Source organism: Terrapene carolina, unplaced genomic scaffold (assembly GCF_002925995.2).
Source record: "Terrapene carolina triunguis isolate 2854851 unplaced genomic scaffold, T_m_triunguis-2.0 Scaffold228, whole genome shotgun sequence".
Classification (NCBI taxonomy): Eukaryota; Metazoa; Chordata; order Testudines; family Emydidae; genus Terrapene; species Terrapene triunguis.
The window spans coordinates 3,618,875-3,636,150 of NW_020664579.1; the positions used below are offsets into that span (position 1 = coordinate 3,618,875).

Genomic DNA, 17,276 nt, shown 5'->3' on the forward strand with positions numbered 1-17,276 from the left:
GTTCTACACTTGGTGTAAGGTATAAAACTCTGACGTGGAGACGCCTCTTCTCCACCTGTGGATCATAGGTGTGGAAGTTGAAATACTGTTTCTTGTGTGTAAAAAACAAAAGAAAAGTTTTTCTTTTTGTTTTTACTTACAAAACATAGAGATTATCTTTTTTTTTATACATACAGCAGCCAGAAAGAAAGCTTATCTGAAGGTGTGTGTTTGTTTCATGATCTGTGTTTACCATAAACAAAAATAAGATCCCCTCTTTTTTTTTTTTTTTTTAAAAGGAGCTTTAAAGTGAAGACTCATATTGTAGCAACTCATACAAGAGAGGTCCGTCTCTATACCTAATACCTACAGCTGTGGGGGTGACATACTGGAGAATGTTGATAGTTCTTCTTAACCTCCTGTCTACAAAATGGGCATCCCATGCAGGGTATCTCTTTCTTGGGATGTCAATCTTAATGAGAGGGCCTTCTGGGTAGTAGGCTCGCCCAGATGGAGTAGATGGCACCATTGCTCTCACCTGGAAAACTGGCAAGCAAGTGTCAGCTGTGAGTTCCTCCTGTTGCTCCGTGACCGCTCTGGTAGGCGTAGCCTGGGCCCCCCGGTACCCAGGGGTTTCGGGTGCCATGGGCTCAACATCAGGAGGCAAAGGAATGCCCCAGAGCAGCTCGGCGCAACAGGAGCTGGCAAAAATCTTAGCTCTCGGCCCCATGGGATGCAGCACACCATAATAGAAGAGCATCAAAGCTATCCCAGCAGCAAAGCTAAGAAAGACACAACACAGTGCTGGCACGGCATATGAGTCAGTAGTTGTAGGATCTCTGTAAAAATACCAAAGGAGCGTCAAGGCAGCATTCTCTGTCAAGACTACAGTGTAATATGCAAACATTCTGTATCGAGTCCGCCCTTCCTTGACATTAAACCAGCAGAAAATGTACACAATCCCTACCACCATGTTGAAGAGGATCTCCTCCCACTTAGACATGCAGAAGTCAGTCCCACCATGGATGATCCAGAAAGCCATGGCACACCAGTGGACCACTACAAAGATCCCAAAGTAGAGCTGGAAGATGGAAGCAAAGAGGGCAAAAGAGATAACTCTGGATGAGATGGTGAAGAGGCGCCAGAAGAGATGTATGACGGCCCCTCTGTAGCTCATACTCTTCTTGTCATCCCTAGAGTCCCGAAGAAGCTTGTGATAGGAGGCTAGCACCCAAGCCAGGGACATCAGGGACGCCACAGAGGACACACCTGCCAGAAGACACAAATCCACAGAGTCAAACAATAGTATAGATTGAGAATGTCACTCACTCACTACTTTATTGTCACGGGGCAGGTATGGTAGCAAGTAATGTACAACACATTACAAAAATCTCGAGGAGTAGAGAAATGCAGAAGTATCAATATCAGAACCATCAATGAACATTTAGTCTTTATCTATCTGACTCCTGCACAGGTGTATTTTATATTAGTGATAAGCCTGATCCAGAAACCCCCGAAACTGAATTACCCCCAGACTTTCAGAGCTAACAAGGAAGGATTGGAATTTGAACGTGCATCTGCATTTCACAAATCGTCTCCATCCTTATAATGATCTGTACCACACTCCCAGATCCAAAACCTTTCGGACATTTGAAATCCAGATCTGGATCCAAATTTTGTAGCATAGAACCATCTCTGCTCCAAATTGTTAAGGTAGCCATCAGAGGTGTCTGCTATATTGTAGTGTCATATAGTTACAGCAAAATGTTTAATACAAGGCAGGGCTGTTATGCTTTAAACATGGGGTGAGCAAATTTTGGGACAGAGAGGGTGACCAGTTTTCTAGTAACTGTGGGTATGTCTATGCTGGGGTTGGGAGGCAGCATTTGCAGCTCGTGCTAGCTTTGATTGAGCTAGTGCGCTAAAAACAGAAGCGTCAGCCATTGCGGTGCAAGCGTCGGTATGGGCTAGCCGCTGCAAGTATGATCCCGTCTGAGCCCCTAGGCACACACATGTGCGGCTAGCCCCCTTCTGCTGCTCAAGCCGCCGCGGTGTTTTTAGTGCACTGGCTTGAACAGAGCTGGCGTGGGGATGTCTGAGATTAAATTGACACCTTCCAGCTCTGGTGTGCAGATCCAGACCCCGCGTGCATCTGATTTAAAATCCCAAATAAACGTACATAGCCCTCATCATATTAACTTGTTTGACTTCACCAGCAGCGAAAACATGCAGCTGATCAGTTTTGTCCTCAGCCTGTGACCCCCCCGGAGCTAGTGAACACCAGGGTCACTGCGGGTTACCGAGCCAGGGTTGGGGCCTGTTCTCTCAAGGTGCGCATGCTCCTAACTCCGAGTGAACCCAGCGGGAATTGAGAGCGTGCTGCACCTCACAGGGGAGGCGGCTTGGCAGCCCTTTGGCGTTGGCACACTGTGTGCTGCTGAGTGCTTGCTGGGAGGCGCGGGCCGCCCTCCACACCCAGTGGCTTTACTGAGGGCGGAAGGCTGTCAGCATGTTGCAGGATTTATCTGGTTTGTGGGAAGACGAGCCCTGAATAGGGCTTGTGAGGGAGGTGTCATCACCACCCGCCTCTTGCTGCGGCCACCAACCTCTGTCCTGAATCAGCCCTTGGGAGCATGTTCTGCATACCACAACTCAGGCCCTAGTGCTCTAGCACCCGGTGGTTCTCAAATAGCACCTACTTCCTTTAACACCTTGCTTCTCCCAGATCCCCTCTGGCCACTCCTCACTCACCACCCTTCCAGCTGCCACAGAACATCCCCTTTTCTGTGCCCCTTCTGAGCCGATATGCTCCTAGTAGATTCAGCACACTGCCTTCTGCTGACCTAGGCCGGCTCAGCAGTTTCCTCACAGATTTAAGCTCCTGCCCGACCCCTGTGTCTTCAATAAAGGGGTATAGAAAAATTCCCCAAGCCCAGGTTTATGGATCTCCAAAAAGAAGAGGGAAGACACAAGCTGTTCCTCATGGGCCTAATCCTGTACCATTAAAGTCAATATTTATTTTGCTAATTTATTTGGATTGATAAAATAACGCCCACCCAATGCTCTGGGTGCCCTAGATGTATTTTATTAACACAATATTAAACAGACCCACCAGTTACCCCAGGACCAAACTGAATAACCCAGTGACAACATACAGAAAACAAAGATTAATCGATCCCATCCACCCACAAAATCGCCACCAAAGTCCCATGCCACCACTGTCCAGTCCTACCCCGTCATCATCCCTTTATGGGTAAGGGTAAAAGGTGGACCAAGCAATGTGTTGTGAAAGCTAGAAGACTCAGACCGCTAGGAGCTGAGGCGTTTTGTCATTGATTTCAGTGGGGGCAGGAGCAGGGTCTATATTTTCCAAAATAAAACACAAGCTGAATTAAACCAAAAACACAAACCAAAACTTTCAGGATTTCTTTATAGATCCCCCCAACCTCCTCCCTAGGGTGACCAGACAGCAAATGTGAAAAATCGGGAAGGGGGTGGGGAGTAATCGGAGCCTATATAAGAAAAAGACCCAAAAATCAGGACTGTCCCTATAAAATTGGGACATCTGGACACCCTACTCCTCCCCCCCAACGCCAACAGGAGACAAAAAAGGCACCATCCATTCCCTCCTCCCCCTTAAAAAAAAATCAGGTGAAATTATGCAATAACTACTCCAGGATCAATTCTAATATTTGTAAAGCTTAAGTTCCCTGGTGTTTTTTCATGGTCTACGTGAAAGTTGATTATTTTATATAGAACTTGCCAAGGACGAAGTTACATCAAGAAAAGCACATTTTGGCGGAGAACAAACTGAGGCGATGCCAGCAAAAGTCTGTATAAACCACATTGCGATGCCAGGGTCAAATGCTAAACGGCACTCCATGTACGCCAATGAAAAACACGGGGTAACATCAGGACTGTGTTAACACAATATAATCGCAGGAGCTGTATATGGAAATTGTACCATAATTAAAAGATGGTGGCAAAACATTGTGCAGAGCAGAACAAGAGGAGGGTCAAGTAACTTGCCAACAAGAGGAAACGACAAACAAAGGCAATTAAACGTGAATTCAGAGACATGATAGAGCCGGCTGAACAACTGGGAAATGCACCAGCCCTCATGTTTGCAGACTCCATCTCCCTGCTGGATTTGGCTGTGTCTGTGCCCAGTGGCTGGAAACGGGAAACAGCCCTACCAAAACTCATTCTCTGCAACGCATCTCTACTCCCCTTCAGTGGCTGTATCGCTCCCTGGGGCTGGACTGGGACATTAGGGAGCAAATCTGCATTATCCCTTTCTCCACTCTCATTAGGGTGGGCAGGTGTCTGGTTTTCAACTGGAAAGTCCGGTCAAAATGGGGACCTGACAGTGTCAGATCTACTGAACGGACACCCAAAGTCTGGTTACTGCAGGCGGGGAGACGCTGAGTCATCACCAGCCCCTACTCAGCCAGGGCCAGCTCCTACCTCCATCGGGCGGCTCCCTGGCTCTGCAGGTGAGTTCCTCCCAACCCACGCAGGGATGGGGAGAGAGGGGGAAAAGCAGTGAGCGATGGAGGGAGGGGGAAAGAGGAGCGAACGGGGGGTGGGGACTCAGGGGGAAGGGGCAGGGCAGGAGCGGGGCCTCGGGGGCGAAGAGAGGGGGCAGGGTGAGGCCTAGGGGAAGGGGCGGGGCGGGTCGTCAGGGGAAGGGGTGGGGCAGGGGAGGTTCCGGCACTCCTGCTGGAGCGTCCGTTTTTTTTAATATTACAAAGTTGGCAACCCTATCTCTCCCCCCCACATGCCCTATCCCCAGACTTCTTCCATGTCTGCTTGTCTCTCACTGGGGCTGGAGGATTGGATCTCCACTCCCGTCTCCACATACACACACACCCCTGGCCACTTTTCTCATTGCGGCCAGGAGGAGTGGGTGTGGGGGGAGAATGGGGTCAATGAATCTCCACTCCACCCCTGTCCCAATGTGGCCTCTCGCACTGCTGTGGCTAGGGTCAGCGTTCTCCTCCTTTTGAGGGCTGCCTGGCCCCTTCCCTTTGAGGCTCTGTTCGCCCAGTGCCTTAACCTTTAGTGGGGTAAGTTCTTCTTCTGCCCGGTCCCGAATGTGGAGACCCACAGGGGGAGAGGTTCAGGCAGAGAGTGAGCAGGCTCACCCTCGCTGAAGCACTGCACGCTGCCAGCCACAGTGAGAGCCCTTGGAATCACGCAAATGGGTGCAAATCTCAGCGGTCTTTAAAAAGAAAAAAGGAAAGGTGAAATCCAGGCTCCACTGAAGTCATTGAGAGTTAAGCCATTGACTTCAGTTCAGCCAGGATTTCACTGCAAATTTCCAGTTGCAGAGAAAAGCTTGAAAATGTGACTCAAGTGCTCTGAAAAGCTTAAGAAAAAAATCTGCCCATATAATCTCCCAAAATAATAATAATACCTGCTTCTTATATAGCACCTTTCAATTAGTAGATCTCAAACTGCTTTACAAAGGCAGTGTCATTACACCAATGGGGAAACTGAGGCACACAGCGACTTGCCCAAACATCACCCAGTGGGCTACTGGCAGAGCTAGGACTAGAACTCATGTCTCCTGAGTCTCAGTCCGGTGCGTTAACCTCTAGGCCATTCGCGATTTGTAAACCCAGCTCATGATTTTTGTAGTGCCGACTTAAGATTTGTGAATGCTTAGGGCTGACAATACACCTCTACCCGAACATAACACGACCCGATATAACACGCATTTGGATATAACGCAGTAAAGCAACGCTCTGGGCGGCGGGGCTGCGCGCTCCGGCGGATCAGCGTGTCTGGCTCCGACACGCTGCTCTGAGCGGCGTGTTAGGGGTGGGAGGCGGGCAGGAGGCGGGTGGGCAAGCGGGGTGAGGAGGCAAATGGGGAGGTGAGTGGCAGGCAGGAGGGGGCTGAGGAGGCAGGCGAGTGGGAAGACGGCGAGCAGGAGAGCAGCAGTTGGGTGGACGGGGGGAGGCGCGCCGGGCAGACGGTGAGGAGACTAGCGGGGAGTCGAGCGGTGGGCAGGTGGTTGGGTAGGTGGGGTGAGGAGGCGAGCGGCAGGTGAGAGCGCTGGGCAGACTAGCAGGGAGGCTGACTTGTCCCGGGCCCCGCACCCCTCTAGGGACGGCTCCGACACACTGCTCTGAGCGGCGTGTTAAGGGTGCCGGGCCGGGGCCAAGGAGTTGGATAAAGGGCAGAGGGTCTTGGGGGGGGGGGGCGGTCAGGGGACAAGGAGCCTTCCCTACCCAATATAACGTGGTAAGATTTTTTGGCTCCCGAGGACCGCGTTATATCGGGGTAGAGGTGTACCATGCAATTCTTTGTGCTGTTCTGACCTTTCTCATTACAGTATTTGGTATCTGCCGTTCATTATTCTCCTGTTTAAACATGCCAAGTCAGAAACAATGTTGTGAATTAAGGGATTGCTTACTTTGGCCTTGTCAACACTAGAAAGTCGTACTGCTTTACCTATATTTGTATAAAGTGGTACAACCACCCCCACATCCCCACGGTGACAGGGCCGGCTCCAGGCACCAGCCCAGCAAGCAAGTGCTTGGGGCGGCCAAGGGGAAGGGGCGGCACGTCGGGCTGTTCGGCGGCAATTTGGCAGCGGGTCCCTCTTGGAGGGAAGCACCTGCCACTGAATTCCCGCCGAAGAAGAAAGCAGCGTGGTGGAGCTGCCGCGGGAGTGCCGCCGATCACAATTGCGATCGCGGCTTTTTTTTTTTTTCCCTGCCGCTTGGGGCGGCAAAAACCCTGGAGCCGGTCCTGCATGGTGGAGGTAGTTATACTGGAATAAAAGTGTGTATGCCAGTTTCATTTATTCCCCGTACAGGAAGGGAAATAAACTATACCAATATAAGGCACCTGCCAGTATAATTGCGCCCACATTGGGGGTTGTACTGGTATAACTATTTTGGTAAAAAAATTCACTCCTAACCAAAATAGTTATACCTGTAAATCTTTCATGGGTAAACCGGGCCTTTGTCTATAAGCTACTCAGGTTGAGTGTCCGGTTGCCTGAGTCACATGGTATTATTTCTGCAGCCTGATTGGAGGAGTAATTTTTTCAAACAGAATAACAAATAGCGAATCAGACATTCTCAGCACAACTATTTGGATACAGAATTGTTTGTGTTAAAATCTGTGAAAACGACGGGATTCCTATCCACGTTCGCGTAGTCCCAGCATTCTCATGAGCGATGCATAATCCGACTCTGGGAATCAATGAAACAGGGTCCGGTGATTCATTGCCTATGGCATCATTTCTAGTCCTCTCGGAGATTTACTCCCGTCCGAGTTCTGCCTGAGTAAGGACTCCAGGATGGGCCCCGTGTGAATCAGGTGTTTAGCACCATTCAGCTCACTCTTGTGTAATCTCTTAAATGGAAAACTGAGCGTTATCTTAGATGCGTGGATCTTTTTGAAAACCAGTTTTAAGCAGCCTTTTAAACAGGTTCCCATTTTGCAGTGATGTTATACGTGACCCTGGCTCCTTGGCTAATAAGTTGGGGGTTCAAACCCCATCACGAGGCTTGGGTTCAGGCCGTTGCTCCCGCTGCAGATGAATCCCAGTGGGGGTGCTCTGTTGGTAAGAGGGACTCAGGAGTAGACAAAGGGAGGAGCTTTGGGATCTGGGCCTCACAGGCAGAGACGGCGGAATGTGCCCAGTGAGAAATGTTGAGGAGTGCTGGCTGTGGGGGGATGAGGTAGAAGGAGAGGTTTGTGTCGGGAAGCCTGATGTTTTGTTTTATTATCCTGGGGATCCCCCAGTTTTAATGGACACAAGCCCCATTTCTCTGAATCAATGCCCAGAGTCTCTTGTCTGTGTGTCTCTATTGAATATATGCCAGCCTCTTAGTGAAGGGCTGGGAAGAAGAAACACCTCCCAATAAACATGCTATTCCTTAGTTGTCCACTATTGGGTTTCTTGCCCCCTTCTACTGGACACTCATGGAGAAAGGACACCAGCCTACTTGGACCACAGCTATAGCAATTCCTATAGCCCTTATCAAATGGAAGTTGAAGATTCAATACCACTTTCTGAGTGTTACATGAGATCATACCTTGATTTCTGCAATGCTACCTACACTGCTATCCTAGAATCCTCTCCTCAGTCACTTCACTCAGTCTCAAACCATGTGGCACATTTAAGTCTTCCTTTGCATGGCTTTTCGCATCCCTTCTCAGACTTTCTTTAGCTGACTAGTCATATCTTCCTTCTATTTTCTTTCCCTCACTGACTTTCTATTTATTTTTCCTGACAATTTATCACTGGTCCTTCCTACATTTCTTCTCTTGTCGCTCCCAGATCCTGCTTCCACTTAGCTGACACAGATATCTAGAGAGAAAAGGCAGGATTAGTTGCTGGTTACTGCTGACAAACACTGATTATTTTACATAGTAATATGTGTTTGTAGTGAATATAAATCAGAAGTTAGGAATCGTAGAAGATTGATAAGGGAAGCCAAGGAAAAACCTATCGCCAGCAGAGTTAAAGGCAATAAGGAGTACTTTAAATATACACCTCTACCCTGATATAACGTGACCCAATAAAACATGAATTCGGATATAACGCAGTAAAGCAGTGCTCCGGGGGGGCGGGGGGGCTGCGCACTCCGGCGGATCAAAGCAAGTTCGATATAACGCGGTTTCACCTATAACACGGTAAGATTTTTTGGCTCCCGAGGACAGCGTTATATCGGGGTAAAAACAAAGAATTCTGACATTGGTACTGGCCCATTACTAGATAGAAATGGTAGAATTATTTTTCATAATGCAGAATGGCAGAAGTGTTTAATAAATATTTCTGTTCTGCATTTGGGGAGGGGGGGGAAACAGAAGAAGTAGTCTCATTACATAGTGATAACACTTTCCATTCCACTAATAACTCCGGAGGATGTTAAACAGAAGCTACTAGACTTATATATTGTTAAATCAGCAAGTCCAGATAGCTTCCATCCAAAAGCTTTAAAAGAGCTGCTGGAGGAGCTTGCTGGATGGTTAGTGTTGATTTTCAATAAGTCCTGGAGCACTGGGGAAGTTGCAGAAGACTGGAAGAAAGCTAATGTGCCAATTTTTAAAAAGGATAACAGGGATGACCCTGGTAATTATAGGTCTGCCAGCCTGACAATGATCCTGGGCAAGATAAGCGAGCGGCTGATATGGGACTTGATTAAAAAAGAATTACAAGAGAGTAATGTAATTATTGCACCTCAACATGGGTTTATGGAAACTAGACGCTGTCAAACTCACTTGATAGCTTTTTTGATGAAATTATAAGTGTGGTTGATAAAGGTAATGGGGCTGACATAATATACTTAGATGTCTGTAAGGCGGTTGACTTGGTACCACATGACATTTTGATTAAAAAACTAGAACGATATAAAATGAACATGGCACACATTAAATGGACAAAAAAACGGCAGTTGATAGGTCTCAAAATGTAATTGTAAACAGGGAATCATCACTGAGAGGATATGTATCCGGTCTTCTCAGTGGTGGCAGATGACAGAACAAGGAGCAATGGTCTCAAGTTGCAGTGAGGGAGGTCTAGGTTGGATATTAGGAAAAACTATTTCACTAGGAGGGTGGTGAAGCACTGGAATGGGTTACCTAGGGAGGTGGTAGAATCTCCATCCTTAGAGGTTTTTAAGGCCCAGCTTGACAAAGCCCTGGCTGGGATGATTTAGTTGGGGTTGGTCCTGCTTTGAGCAGGGGGTTGGACTAGATGACCTCCTGAGGTCTCTTCCAACTCTAATCTTCTATGATTCTATGATCCTGCAGGGATCAGTTATTTGTCCTATGCTATTTAACATCGTTATCAATGACCTGGAAAAAAACAAAGCCATCATTGCTAAAGTTTGCAGATGATACAAAAACTGGGGGGGAGTGGTAAATAATGAAGAGGAGAGAACACTGATTTAGAACAATCTGGATTGCTTGGTAAACTGGGCACAAGCAAACTATATGCATTTTAATATGGCCAAATGTAAATGTATAGATCTATGAACAAAGAATGTAGGCCAAACTTACAGGATGTGGGACTCTATCCTGGGAAGCAGTGACACTGAAAAAGATTTGTGGGCCATGGTGGATAATCAGCTCAACATGAGCTCCCAGTGTGATGCTCTGGCCAAAGAGCTAATGCGATCCTGGGATGCATAAACAAGGGAATCTCGACTAGGAGTAGAGAGATTATTTTATCTCTATATTTGGCACTGGTGCAAACACTGCTGGAATACTGTGTCCATTCTGGTGCCCACAATCCAAGAAGGATGCTGATAAATGGGAAAAGGTTCAGAGAAGAGCCATGCAAATGATTAAAGGATTAGAAAACGTGTCATATAGTCAAACTCACAGAACTCAATCTGTTTAGTAATGAGAAGGTTACGGGGTGACTTGATCACAGGCTATAAGTATTTACACAGAGAACAAATATTTAATAATTGGCTCCTCAATCTAGCAGAGAAAGGTATAACACAGTCCAATTCTTGGAAGTTGAAGCTAGACAAATTCAGACTGGAAATAAGGTGTAAATTTTTAACACTGAGGATAGTTAGCCATTGGAACAATTTACCAAGGGTTGTGGTGGATTCTTCATCACATGCAATTTTTAAACCAAGGTTGGATGACTTTCTAAAAGATATGTTCTAGGAATTATTCTGGGGAGTTCTATGGCCTGTGCTATACAGGAGGTCAGACTAGACAATCACAATGCATGGTGGCCACTGGACCTTCATACAGTATTACTGGTTTTTAAATCTTAGTTAAGCCAACTTTCTTGGGTGAGATTCTCAAAAGCTCTCAGTGTTGACCTATCTCTGGTCCCTTTGAAGTCAATGACTTCAGACAATGACTTCAAGCCATTGACTTCAATGACTGCAATGACTTCATTGACGTTGAAGTCAATGGCTTCAGTGGGAGCAGTTAGTTCAAGAGTGAGCACTTCTGAAACTACCACCTCTAATGTCTCACAGGTCAATCTGGTGAATTGATGAGTACCCCTGTGAGATACTGAGCATCTTCAACTGCTGCTCAGCATCTCACGAGCCGCACTGAGTAACTTACAAGAGGGGTCCAGCATCTCTCAGCATTATGCTCCTATCCATATATATCTAGTTACTTATACTGCCCCATTCACCGTAGTATCTGAGCACCTCCCTTGTGAGGGATCCCCTTTTCACAGATGGGGGCACGAAGAGATTTGCCCAAGTCACTCAGAAAGTCTGTGGCTGATCAGGGAATAGCTGTCGCTCTAGACAGACCATACACCTACATTACACCTACCCTCTTGGATCAGTGCATGCCGACTTTTTAACCGTAATTCTGGATTTTTAGAGCCGAAAGATTTAACAGCCTGAAATGGAAGCTCTCACAGGCAAATACAAGCATCACAGGTATTAATAAGCAACAATAATGAGGTAAACAATCAAGAAAGGAAAATACAGTCTACCAGGAAAAACTTCCAGGGAGATCTGTCAGACCGTGGAATGGACTCCCCTAGCAAAGGGGTAGAAGCCCCATTGCTTGGCACATTCAAAACCTGATTGGACAAAAACACCATAACATGTACTATAGGGAACGGCCCAGTACTGGGTAAGGAAGGAACAGTGAGTGAAATTCACCTCAGTGCAGCAGAGTAGCACAAGGCCAACGCACCACTTAAGTCCCATTTTAGCCCCCAGAGGCCCTCTGCACTAGGGTGAATTTCACTCTGAATGACCTCATTGGTTTTCATTCTCCAATTTCAATGAATGACCAAGGTTGGGAGGAGACATAATAGGAATCTAACTAAGCCCCATGGACTGGTGGAATTCGCTCCTGAAAAATCAACATTCGCAGGTGAGACCCAAACCAATTTATTTTTCTTAAACAAAAAAGAGAAGGCCAAATCACAATGCAAAACAAAACCAACATGTTTGAAAAGCTTTTCGCCTACATCTGGTCTGCATGGCATGCATTAAGCAATTACATTTCACTTTACCACTGCTCTAACACAAGTGAGTTATCAAATTACTGATTAAAAGCTAACAATATTTGTAGTTGGTCCCAATGCTCTGCATTGGTCTGTTGAAGAAATGTAGGAAAGGTTCTTTGAAAAGGATACGTACATAGTTTCATAAATAATCTAACAACTTGGTTATTTTCTGTAAATAATTTTAATGTACTTACCGTATCATATTCCCTAAATACTTACTGTGGTGTCTGTCCCTTTAAAACTGAAAAAGATGCCTATCAAGTTGATGCTCTATTTCCTTTTTTCACATTAATTCTCTTGAAGACTGTTCTAAAAAAATGGGAAGATACAAAACATTCTCTCAGGTGAACTGGACACCACAGTAAGTATTCAGAATGCGACATGACCCTCTCCATCAAGTACCGCATGATGGAACTGCCTGCTTTACTATAAAGTGCTATTTTTTGGTTACAAGACATCAACTCTCCAGAAGTTCAGCCTTCTTTGCCATGAACCTGTCCTCATTTTTTCCCCAGGTGACATATTCATCCACGGAAGTCCTAAAGCTTATTTGAAATCTGTATCAGCACCAGATTTTCTTTTTATCCATAGAGAGAGAAAATAATATATATATATATATATATATATATTTAGGGCCTGATTCTGATCTCATAATATCACGACATGAGGGTGACTCTACTGATTTTGGTGCAGTTATTCCCCATTTGCACCAGCATAAGGGCAATCAGAACCAGGCCTGGTGTCTGTTTTGGATTTGACCCGGAAAGATATTTTATTTACACATTTTCCTTTTCTCTGTTAGGAAGACTGCTTTCCTCCTCTGTCTCTGAGTTCTATTCACTTCTGACATGAAAGAGTACAATTCATAAACAATAAAGAAGTAATTGGACAAAGTATTGTGCAGTGGTGCCAACCCTTTCATCGGGATCTCAAAACGTGTTACTGACAATAATTAATGCAGCATCACAACACCCTTCTGCAGTAAGTAAGTAGCATTATAGCAGTGATACCGATGTCTCCGAGCGCCAGTCCTGCAAGGTGTGGACTACATCAGTATGTTGAGTGACCTCACCTCCCATATGAACTCAACGCCTTAGAGGAATGCTCATCTCCTTGCCAGATTAAGCCCTAAGTGACTTACTCATGACCACATAGTGAGTCAGAGCAAGGAGTCCTGGGCTTCTACTCCTGTGTTCCAACCACTCATATTAAGTGTTGCATATTTGAAAGCACTTAGTATTGACCTAATGCTGCTCTCACTGCATTCAATGGCGGGGGGGGGGGGTGTTTATGCTGCTAGGACACTGAAATATATAATGGTACAGCCACATCTTAGGAGCAGAAAGGAGCCCAAATTGGAACCTGAAATCCATCCTCCTCCCTGAACCTGCTCATAAATCTAGTTTGGGTTCAGAGTTGGATCCAAAACCCCAAAGAGTCCTATTTCCCTCATCTGATTCAGATTTGGCCCCAAATGGCAGAAATGTCATGAGAACAGCAGATCTGGTGAGATTTCCACTATTCAGGACAGGAAATATCAGCTGATCTCAGGAGATTTCTGCCATTTGGGGAACAATCGCTCATCAGAACTAGCCACCCGTGTATGGCATTTGTCAAGTCTGATCCTAACATTAGTCTAGACCTGAATCTAAACATGGCCTCCTCACCATGACTACTAAAGAAGAAGAGATTCCTGGCTGTGACCTCCATACGCCTCTCTCTCCTTTATGTAATACAGACACTTGTAGGTCTACTCTGGGGTTCAAACTTGTGAGTAAAAGTTGCAGCACAGTAAGCACAATCCCAAGACTGCAAAAGGTGGGACATGTGTGTGAAGTGTCAGTTCTGAGCCTATTACTAGGGTTGGTTCTCTAGACAGAGACGGCTGGAATTGGCAGCATCAAAAGAGATGGTGTTAGGTACAGCCATTGAAGTCCTGGCTCCACTGCAGGGCCGCCCGGGGGGGGAGGAGGGGGTAAATGGGGCAATTTGCCCCAGGTCCCGGGCCCGCAGGGGCCCCCACGAGAATATAGTATTCTATAATATTGCAACTTTTTTTTATGGAAGGGGCCCCCAAAATTGTTTTGCCCCAGGCCCCCTGAATCCTCTGGGCGGCCCTGCTCCACTGAAGTCAATGGCAAAACTCCCATTGACTTCAATAGGGCCAGGACTTTAGCCAGCAGATGTAGGCAACCAGCTAGGGGTTCACCGCTGAGAAGGTGCTGAGACCACCATGCACATTCCTACCGGCAAGCAGAGGCCAAAAGGAGGTCCTACACCTGAGAGTGAGATCTAAGGCACATTCGAGAGCAACTAGGAAGCCAAATCCCGTCTTTGTGTCAGGCACCAATACGTTGAGGGTCAGTCCATAACACCAAAAATATCAGCACCATACAGGCAGGGTTGATGTAAATAGGGATGGGCTAGCGCTGCAGAATTCAGGTCTGGTTCTGAACTTTTCCAAAATTGGATAGGACTTGGGGCAGGAACCCCATCACCTTTACACCATCAGGTCAAGGACATCACGTTCTTTGACCTGAATTCCCAGTGTCACCTCCCAATTTGTACGTGGAGTCAGGAACCAGCAGCAGAGGGAAGTGGGTTGTGTTGGAACACCAAAGTATGTGTGTGTCTGTATGGGAACCCGGCAGGAGTACATGGAATGACTCTCGCACGACTCTAAAGTTCTAGCATAACCCTTACCTCCCAGCAGCCAGAAATCCTCTCTCCTCCCTGCCATTACGGCCAACAATCTGCCCCTGACAAGTTAATCAATTCCTATGTAACATGCACCAGGGAATCAGCTAGTTTCCTAAGGATTAAAGTTATTAGCACCATGCCAGCTTTCGGGGTGTGATACCAGAAAAAGAGATAAAAACTGTCTGCTAAGTACAGAATCGAGATCTGCAATAGCTGCAAGGAACAACTTGTTATACAGGAATTTTCAGAAATTGCAGTGTGATTTAAATGCGAGATGGGCCGAAGAGGTGGAGTTCAGATCACTCATCCAGATCAGGTTTAGGCTAGGATTTGGATTCCGGATTGAAGCAGACTAGGGTTTAGCTGTGGCTTCGGCTTCAGCAGGGCCAAGGTCTCACAAGCTCTTCTTGCGAGATTCCTGAGCTCCTTTGAACTTGACATATAGCACCATGATCGGTTCCTTCGAAAGGCACAGATAGATTAGATAGAACACTGCAGTTAGCTAAGTAGATTGGATCTGGAAAATAGAATGTTTCTGGGTTTGGGTCCAAACTAGAACCAAAAGAGGAGTTCAGATACAGGGATTTGAATCCAAACACCTGACTCCCACTCGGAGATTCGAAAAGTCTCAGATCTAAGGTTCCACTTTTGGTCCAGCTCTACTTTAAATGGATTGTTAATACAAGACAAATGATATGCAACTGTGCTATGAATCTCCATCCAACTTCCTGAAAGCATCAGAGAGGAAGCAGAAAATACTTCTTTAAGCCCTATTGTCTTTGTGAGCAGGGTGTTGAGCACTGAGGGACTCCCCCGTTCCCATTCCTTTTCCACTCCCATGTGAGGGGCAGCTGAACAGACTTTTTCTAAGGAACCAGTCAAGGCTGCTCTGATCATCAGCCATGGAATGGGGGTATTATTCATGGACAACACAAGGACGTTCCCACCCTGAACCCATAGGTTTAGCACGTTGCTTCATAGTGCCCCCAGCCTCTGTCAGCTTGGGGAAGTCTGAATTTGCACTCCGGTCACCAGCATAGCAGCACATTCACATATTAAGTTAATCTTTTCTCCCTCACATGAACTGTGAGAGCTCACACTAAGGATGGAATTTGGCTCCTGGGATTCAGCTTTCAGCAACATTCATTTACATAGTACCCTGTACAAAATGAACGCATGGGACCCAGAGATTGAACTGACAGCAGAATGACCTTGCAGCCTGTGGGCTGGATCCTCAGTTGGTGTGGGTCGGAGTAGCTCCATTGACTTAAGCGGAGCTACACCAATGTACATCGGTTGAGGATCTGGCCTTCAATCTTTAACTGAGATGGAAACCACTTGACAGAAGCAAACATGGCAGCATTCTTTCTCCCGGTTTGAAACCTGCTGAGCTGGAGATGCATAACAGAGGATTGGAGCACTGACGAACCCCATGTCAGGAAAGTGGGAAGTTAGGCAAACATTTCAGTGCCAGTGACCGATTGCTGAAAGGTCATGGGTAGGAGGAACTGATTCCTGTACCATGTGCTCTTTTCATGCTTTCCTGATACTACCGGCCACCATTTTGCTTTCTTTATGGGACAAACAAACAAAACAACCTGTGTCCCAGTTAGAGTTGTGTGCATAGGAAGGTAGGAAATAACATACCAGATTAGACCTGTGCAGTCCACATAGCCCAGTACCTGCACATGTGACAGAGGTTTCAGAGCAAGCCCCTAGTGGATAATTATGGAATAACCTGCCCTTACAGGGAGTTCCTTTCTAACCCCTGTCAGTGAGTGGCTAGTTTATGTCCTAAACTAGGAAGGTTAATATCCTTCCTAAAACATTTTTTTAGCAGTCCAATGCACTTTGGATGTTCTCATTGCCCACACAAATGTCAATCCTTTTTAAAAAAAAAAACTAGGAGTACTTGTGGCACCTTAGAGACTAACACATTTATTTGAGCATAAGCTTTCGTGGGCTAAAGCCCACTTAATCAGATGCATGCAGTGGAAAATACAGTAGGAAGACAGAGAACATGAAAAAAATGGGAGTTGCCATGCCACGAAAAGCTTATGCTCAAATAAATTTGTTAGTCTCTAAGGTGCCACAAGAACTCCTTGTTCTTTTTGCTGATACAGAGTAACACAGCTACCCCTCTGAACATTTTTTTAGAATCCTAGCAAGCTCTTGGACTTCAGGCAATGAGTTCCACAGGTTAAATATGTATAGGGTAAAAAAGAATTTCCTTTGATCACTTTTCATCATGTTGCCTTTCAGTTTCATTGAACGTAGAGCCCTGCACGGGACTTTTTAAAATCCCACTCCTGCTCTTATGGCAGCGGGTCCTGCGGGACCCACGGGATCCCAGTCTTGCTCTACACCAGTCCTGCACAGGGTTATAATTGAAGGCACCATTTATGTACTGTGAGAGAAGGTGACTAGCTGCTCCTGATTTACCTGCTCTATAACCTTTGTTTATTATTTTATATGTTTCTAACATCTCCCCTAACTGTCTCCTCTGTAAACAGATTGCCAGATTGGATCAGACCTGAGGTCCATCTAGCCTAGTATTGTGTCTGTGACAGCGGCCAGCACCAAATGCTTCGGAGGAACATGTAAGAACCCTGCAGCTGGCAGG

The 17,276-nt window shown here is 46.3% G+C and overlaps 1 protein-coding gene across 1 annotated transcript in view; it reads right to left on the minus strand.

The window, feature by feature from the left end:
* Positions 1–283: 283 nt before the first annotated feature.
* Positions 284–17,276, minus strand: part of XKR6 (XK related 6) — a 297,975-nt gene continuing 280,982 nt past the window's right edge. The window contains exon 4 of the mRNA XM_026656352.1: positions 284–1,248. Within this exon, the coding sequence (XP_026512137.1) occupies positions 284–1,248 (965 nt within the window). The remainder of the gene's footprint in view (positions 1,249–17,276) is intronic.